Genomic DNA, 7,933 nt, shown 5'->3' with positions numbered 1-7,933 from the left:
TATGAACCAGTCAATTTGATGAACCTCCCCAAGATATGTTATGAACAGGTCAGTTTTATGAACCTCACCATGGCATGTTATGAATAAGTCCATTTGATGAACCTCCCCATGATATGTTATGAAAAAATCCATTTGATGAACCTCCCGATGATATGTTATGAACAAGTCCATTTGATGAACCTCCCCATGATATGTTATGAAGAAGTCAATTTAATGAACCTCCCCATGATATGTTATGAACAAGTCAATTTGATGAACCTCCCCATGATATGTTATGAACAAGTCAATTTAATGAACCTCCCCATGATATGTTATGAAGAAGTCAATTTGATGAACCTCCCCATGATTTGTTACGAACAAGTCAATTTGATAAACGTGCCCATGATGTTACGAACAAGTCAATTTGATGAACCAATATATTGTGCAACAGATACACTAGTGTCTGCACAGAACCAGTTTTCCTCACGGAAGTATATGGAGACGTAAATTAAGCCATTCCTGTATTATACATATTCAACTTTGTTTAAATTATGGCCTGCTGGGCTTGTGGGAGCTGCACAGTTGGGTAAACAAGTAACTGTAAAATCACATGTATTTGGGGGGGGGGGTCAAATTTTTGAGGTTTGAGGAAAAAATAATAGTTTGTAAGAACTTGATTTTATGATTGGAGAATGTTTAAGTGTAATGCATCTGAAATATAAAATTTTGTGGTGGTCAAATATTCATGGGTCTCACCATGCCTGGAAAACAACAAAAATTACTTTATTTTAAGTGAGAAATGTTACTCTCTGATAAGTTTATGTTACAGTGATTTCTACAACCTCCTTCAAAGTTGGCATTTCATAAATTCTTTGGCCAATACAACACAAAAAAACGTAAGGAGTTGGGAGATTTAACATTTTTATTTATTTTTCTTCTCAAAAGCACTGAAGACAAGGTACACGTAAATTTCCTTGTCTTCTACATAGATGAATTAGTTCAAATTTTTTATGAATTGACAGTTCTAAAAAAATAAAAATATATAGACAAGGAATAAATAGACCAAAAACAAAAGGAATCAATAAATACAGCAAAACTCATTTAGTATGAACACAGATATTGCGAATTTAAGGATATAGCGAAGTCATCTTGGATCCCCAGTTATATAAATTTAATGAATTTCTTATACAGTTAATAACGAATTACGGATATAACGAAGTAATTTCATAGGTCCCAGTGACTTCGTTATAAAAGAGTTTTACTGTATTCAACCTTTTTATGTATTAAGCTTTGCCTGCGATTCTATTAAGTTTAACAGATCAGCAGTCATTATTCTTACTCGAGTCAATCACCCGAAATAGTCCTTAGTTTTTTTTTCAGATTATTTCCTTCATCAGCAGTTCATCACAGATTTTCTGAGATCACATGTATTGGAAGTTGACCTTTGGCCTATGAATAATTTGATCAACTAGGTGTGCAGTCTACATCACCATCTTTTGCTGCCTTTAACTTCTTGAATTCTTCTTGGATCTCTTTTTCCATCTGTAGAATTTCCTTTGGCTTCTTGTACTAAATGAAAGTCAATATAGTGGAAATGTGTGAATATTTGATACAAAAAACAAAATTCTCCATTTATCACTGTTACTCCACTTTAAAATTTCTCATTATAATTTATTTAAAGAACTTTTAAAAACATTATTTTCATGTTTTCTTAATTTATGTTTCATATTTGATGAACTTAAATTGAAAAATGTTCCAAATGTTTTAATATTTTGAAAAACATTTTAAATCTAATCTAAATGTATAAATGAACCACATCAAGTACAGGAAAACACACTTCAAGCAAAGTGCCAGGGACATATAATTTTGAATCGTTGTAGACATTATTCATTATATCCATTAAGATTATAATACATTTTTAAACCACAGGGAGTCACCTGATTGGCGCAGCGGTTAGAGTGTCTGCTCTAGAGTGGCAGAATAACGAAGGAGTCAATCCTTACGTTTTAATCCCACTGTGGGATGTGGAGACCAATCCTTTGAATGAGATTACATAAACCGAGGTCCCATGTCGCAGTAGGTGTTAACATAAACAAGAGATGTTTGTAAAACACTTATGCCCCCCCCCCTCCCCCACAAATTGGAATTTTTCCAAGTCCAAAAGGACTTAACTTTGTCAAAAATGGTGTGATCATACCCAAAACAACAAGAGATGTTTGTAAAACACTTATGCCCCCTCCCCCTAATTGGATTTTTTCCAACTCCAAAAGGGCATAACTCTCTTAAATGGTGCGATCGTACCCAAAACAGTTCTTGACTTAGATATTCAGCTGAAAAATATGTATACTAAATTTCATTTCAATATGTGCAAACATTGCAAAGAAAATGAACGGAAATTGCAAATAAGTGGAATTTTTCTAAGTCCAAGGGGCATAACTCTATCAAAAATTGTGCGATCATACCCAAAACAGAACTTGAGCTCGATATTCAGCTGAAAAATATGTATACTAAATTTCATTTCAATATGTGCAACCATTGCAAAGAAAATGAACAGAAACTGCAAATAAGTGGAATTTTTCTACGTTCAAGGGGCATAACTTTAACAAAAAGGGTGCGATCGTATCCAAAACAGAACTTGACCTAGATATTCAGCTGAAAAATCTGTATACTAAATTTCATTTCAATATGTGCAACCATTGCAAAGAAAATAAACGGAAACTGCAAATAAGTGGAATTTTTCTAAGTCCAAGGGGCATAACTCTAACAAAATGGGTGCGATTGTACCCAAAACACAACTTGACTTAGATATTCAGCTGAAAAACCTTTATACCAAATTTCATTTCAGTATGTGCAACGGTTTTGAAGAAAATGAACGGAAACTAAACGGACCGACAGACCGACAGCAGCAAAGCAATATGCCCTCTCTTCTTTGAAGGGGGGCATAAAAAGATCCCTCACTGCTCCATGGCCATAAGTGTCGAGTATAGGACAAAAATTTGCAGCTCTTAACCGGCAAGTGGTGGTGTCTTCATAAGAGTGAAAAATTCTTGAGAGGGACGTTACACAACAAACAAACAAAGCTACAGGGATTGAAAATCACTTAGATGTAAATGTGAATGCATATTATATTATTTGCTATACAATGTAACTGTGTTTTACTGTGCTGTAAATGTAGTACATGGAAGTAAATTCACTGTACATGATTTTTTTTGTATGTGTGTCATAGCCTCATAGGTATTTGAATGTCTTAAATGTATCATCAATGTGCCACATGATGACCTCCTTGCATATAGTCAATCAATATTCAGAATTTCTAGAATTTGCACTTCTAAAATATATAAAATATAGTTCACGTAGTAGCATAATTTTGAATTGTAGCTCATTGGTCAGGAAATATTAAATAGAGAAGTCTGAGGACCTCGATCCCCACTTTTTAATAACAGTAATAAGCTACAGATATGCAAATACACAGATTAAACTCTTCATTATGATTATATCTCAGAATTGAGTTTTTTGGAGGACTGTCCCTGACAGCCTATATGTTCCTTACAAAACGACAGGCCTAAGTAAGCAAGCACGATTATGTCTACTAGGTGAATATTATAATAAATTTATTACAATCAACAGAATATTGAGTAATGAACCTATTAATATAAATACAACTGTACAGAAACTTACAGTTATTATGAGAGTATTGTTGGCATGTGCTATACTCAGTGCTTTTTGTTCTAGAGGTAGCTGTGCTCTGTCCATGTCTGGTATAGGAAACTTCTTAAAATACCTACAAGTATTATCTTCTGTGAGAAATTCTCTCTCCTCTTCAATAAATTCTTTAATCAGATGCTAATAAGCTTTCATTTTCTGTTTCTGCAGCTGTTTATTTTATTTTCTGACTTCAAAATTGCTATGAATTATATATTCATGTCTAATAGTTATAACAAAATATGGCACAAGAAAACATGTGAAATAATAATTCCATACTGTATTTAAATTTTCATGACAAACAAGATTTAAAAAATAAAAACCTATTATTTTGCTAACAAATTGTTTTAATCAAACTTGAAGTCATACAATTTCATTTTTCATATTTTTTGTTTTTTTCATCGTTTATAAAGTAATCGCTTACTTTTTATTAGTGGTACTAACAGTAATTGTCCTATTCTCAGGGTCAACCGTTACATTGTATGTTTCTATTGGATAGGGTAAGTTTCTAATTCTCCACTGAAATGATAAAGCAGTGTCTTTTCTGGCAAAAATTGGCTACAAAAGAAAAAAAAATAAATATCAAATAAATCAAAAATGAGAAAACAAAGGCAAAAGTTTCTTTTCCCAATTTTCCAATTTGAAATACATTGTACAGTCAAAATTCTGCCAGTGTATCATGTTATTTAGAGGTACATGTTTGCAACACAAAAATAAATAGTTGATTGCCCTCTCCCAGCTGACTGGCTAAAAACATCTTATAGCCTGACTCAAACTTTTTTCAACTTCCAGGAAGATATTTTCCCCCTTTTTTAATTTGCTCTTCAATTTTTGCATTCCTTCAACATACAGTACCTGGCCATAAGTGAGTCATAAAATGGCGTCTCAAAATATCCACTTCCCTCCTTGATGAATGATTTTTGCTTTATACTGTTAATAAGTATCGCGCAGGTAAAAGTTGAAAACATTATCACTTCGAGGGGGATCTAAGACAAGTGATCATGACGTCATATTTTATGATGTGACGTATTTGGGTAAATAGAGCATCTGTATAAAGATGGCTTCTAAAAGGAAACAAATGTCAACACCGGTTAAAGAATCGATTATATCAATGACTAATAGTGGAATTAAACAAAGTCAAATTGCAGAATTATTAAATGTAAGTCAATCTTCAATATCTCGATTTCTGAAACGATTTCAGCAACGTAGATCAACGGAAAATAAGCCCCGAAGCGGTCGTCCGAGAAAAACGGATGTTCGTGGTGACCGAAAAATAATTAGGTGTTTGAAGCATGATAGGCGACAGACTTTGGGTGATATTACTGCGGAGGCAAACAATGTTCTACCAAATGTTTTATCTACAAGGACTATTAGAAGACGTCTGCGGGCTAACAATTATACAAGAAGGAAAATACGGAAGACACTCACTATTCGTAAGGAGAATAGAAATCGTCGGGTTCACTGGTGCAGAGGAAGATTACACTGGACAGTTAACAACCAATGGAAAAAAGTGATTTTCAGTGATGAAACACAAGTCGTAATTGATCAAAATAAAAATGTATTTGTTTGGAGACGACCCGACGAAGTTTATCGACCAGAATGTTTGGGCGTTCGCGGTACAGGGAAGTACTCCGCAATGTTTTGGGGATGTATAACTTATCAAGGAATTGGAACTTTTACTGAAGTTGATGGCACAATAAATTCACAGAAGTATATTGATATACTAGACACAAATTTATGGCCAGTGATAGCTAGGCATTTCCCTACAAATGACTATCTTTACCAAGATGACAACGCACCGGTACATACTTCGTTTGCTACGAAACAGTGGAAGATTGAAAATGAATTAAAATCTATGACCTGGCCCTCACAATCCCCTGACCTAAATGTTATCGAAAATGTTTGGAGAACAATAAAAATTAAACTTCAAAGAGAAGTACACCACATTCACAGTCGCGCAGAACTTATAAGTAAAGTCAAAGAAATCTGGCAGTCCTTGCCTCTCCACTACATACGGAGCTTATATGCATCGATACCGGCTCGATTACGACAGGTCATCAGGTCTAAAGGCCATGCAACAAAATATTAAACCATCAACTGTAAGTACTTGTTTACTTTTGAATGATTCGCATTTTTGTTTTGAAGTTTATAAATTTCACGCTACGTCACGTCGGCCATTTTATGACTCACTTATGGCCAGGTACTGTATATGTTAAAACTTTCTGAGAGATAAAAAAAATTTCCACCTACACATACATACATTTTTTTAACCTGGGTCGGGAGAACATGGAGAAGGCAAGGAAATATTATTTTACAAATAGCCTAAAACAAAGGTTTAAGAGCAGTGACTCTACATACATGCCCAGTGCTGAAATCCTACTTTATAACACCCTGCTTATCCTTTTCTTAGATACTAACATTTGCTGCACTCTCCAACAGGCCCTCTGAGTCTAAGTTTCTGGGAACTAACTGCTCTCCAACTTCAAACTCCCATTTTGACTCCTTTACACCTAGTGTTGCTTTTCTTCTCCATTTTCTTGCTAAAATAAAATAAAGTGCCAATTATATTAAGTTACATTGATTTGTATATTATGCCATTATTGTTTCTGAGTTCAATATAATTAAAATTAAGAGAAGTAGGCCTACTATACATGTAAGTGGATTCGGAACATATAAATTTTAACACGTTTTAAAAAAGATTATGTACTATATTATATTGTTTTGAAAATTATAAGTTTTTTCTTACAATATTAAAATTAAAGGATATCATGATACTATAGCTGCATGCATGTGGCTATAATTAATTCCACCTCTTTGTCTTTTATATCATATCTTTTATAGATTCATATGAAGCATTTTTTCATGAAAGCCATGTTAAGAAAAAAAATTAAAAATTGCCCTGTTTATAACCAAAATAATTTTGCAGATTATCATCAATAATTCTTTGACAAAATTTTATAGCGAGCGCAGCAAGCGTTGCGAAGCCACGCTCGCGAAGCGAGCTCAATAGACTAATGTGTAAGAACAGAGGAAATTCGGATTGAAATCTGTACATACGTCAGGCAAATTTCTCTGTGAAACATTCCCAGAATTCCTACACTACCCAATGTCCTTTGCGCGAATAAATAAATAAATAATAACGTAAAGCATAAAAGGCTATCAGTTTGTAGATATCTTAATTTCAAATTAACAAAAAATAACTCTGCAATGTTTTTCGACAAAAATTGCACTGGCTCTATAGTTTCAACCAGACGCTCGGCTGTCTTCGTAAGCTCCGACGATCTCCGTGACGTCGTGTGACGTCACATGTAGTCGAGAGGTCTCGTGTGGCTTGATGTTTGAAGTGGCAGATCAATTTTTCAAGTATTTTTGATGGTACAACTGCGCTCGCCCCAACGGTCACACTGTAAAACATATTAAAGAACTTAAAAGGCTATCATACGTATAGATAGTACATACAAACAAGTTCTGATGTTTTCAAGTCATACTCTTCTGCCATCTCTGTTCCGTCTGGAAATACGAAATGAATTTTTCTTCTTCCTAAAAATATCAGAACAGAAACATGAGAAATTAATGTAATGAACTTTTTCGTCTTATTATGAAGGTGTCAACCGGGAGGATAAAATTCTACTGTCCATTCTGATGTGTTATCTGACATGTGAGAGATACATAAGAACGACAAGACATGATTAAACTAGTAAACTGGACTCCTTTTTCCTGGCACAAACATGGGCAACAAATGATATCGTATTATGATGATAATGTTATCAAAACTTTTATCTTAAGCCAATTTTTTTCCTACGCTAAGTTGTGGGACATTTTAAAATATTTTACTTCTCACCGTCTTGTATCATGCACGTTTTCTGTGCCGTCTTCAATTTCTCAATCCATGCGGACGCCATGTTGTTTTTACTAGTAACAGACCAATTTTACCTTCTCTGCACAAAAGATTGAAATTTTCGATAACTCAAAAGATTTTCATTTAAATAATCATGCATGGCAATGCCTTTACAATAAAGCATGGAAATATGAATAAAAAATTATGAACGTAGTTAATAAAATTCACAATACATCAAAAAAAAAAAAAAGAGAGAGAGAGAGAGAGTTTTCATTGGAATGAGTCCTTTCAGTTTTCCGCGGGAAATTTGAAAACTCGCGATCTACATCAGGTAAGATAAAAGTGATTCAATTTTATTCTACATTTTCTACACAGATAGTTCGCTTTCATGAGGGGAAATCTAAGTCTTCTTTG

General features: G+C 34.0%; 1 protein-coding gene across 1 annotated transcript; it reads right to left on the bottom strand.

The window, feature by feature from the left end:
- Positions 1-1,306: 1,306 nt before the first annotated feature.
- On the bottom strand, positions 1,307-7,583 carry LOC134241015 (protein DPCD-like). Its single transcript, XM_062723108.1, has 6 exons — positions 7,523-7,583; positions 7,141-7,221; positions 6,100-6,221; positions 4,106-4,239; positions 3,658-3,760; positions 1,307-1,548 (listed from the first exon to the last, which is right to left on the bottom strand). The coding sequence occupies exons 1-6, from the start codon at positions 7,581-7,583 to the stop codon at positions 1,444-1,446; spliced, it is 606 nt and encodes a 201-aa protein (XP_062579092.1). The 3' UTR covers positions 1,307-1,443.
- Positions 7,584-7,933: the final 350 nt, after the last annotated feature.

The sequence above is a fragment of the Saccostrea cucullata genome, unplaced genomic scaffold (assembly GCF_032062105.1).
Source record: "Saccostrea cucullata isolate Sc308-1 unplaced genomic scaffold, CSIRO_AGI_Scuc_v1 ctg5180, whole genome shotgun sequence".
NCBI classification, from domain to species: Eukaryota; Metazoa; Mollusca; class Bivalvia; order Ostreida; family Ostreidae; genus Saccostrea; species Saccostrea cuccullata.
This window is presented reverse-complemented; position numbering and strand designations above follow the sequence as displayed.

Excerpts from the sequence above, each read along its gene's own strand:
- LOC134241015 (XM_062723108.1), bottom strand. The coding sequence starts at position 7,583 with ATGGCGTCCGCATGGATTGAGAAATTGAAGACGGCACAGAAAACGTGC. Across the intron at positions 6,222-7,140 it reads GAAAACATCAGAACTTGTTT|CAAGAAAATGGAGAAGAAAA; the intron begins GTATGTACTATC and ends ATTTTATTTTAG. Across the intron at positions 1,549-3,657 it reads ACAATACTCTCATAATAACT|TACAAGAAGCCAAAGGAAAT; the intron begins GTAAGTTTCTGT and ends ACTTTCATTTAG.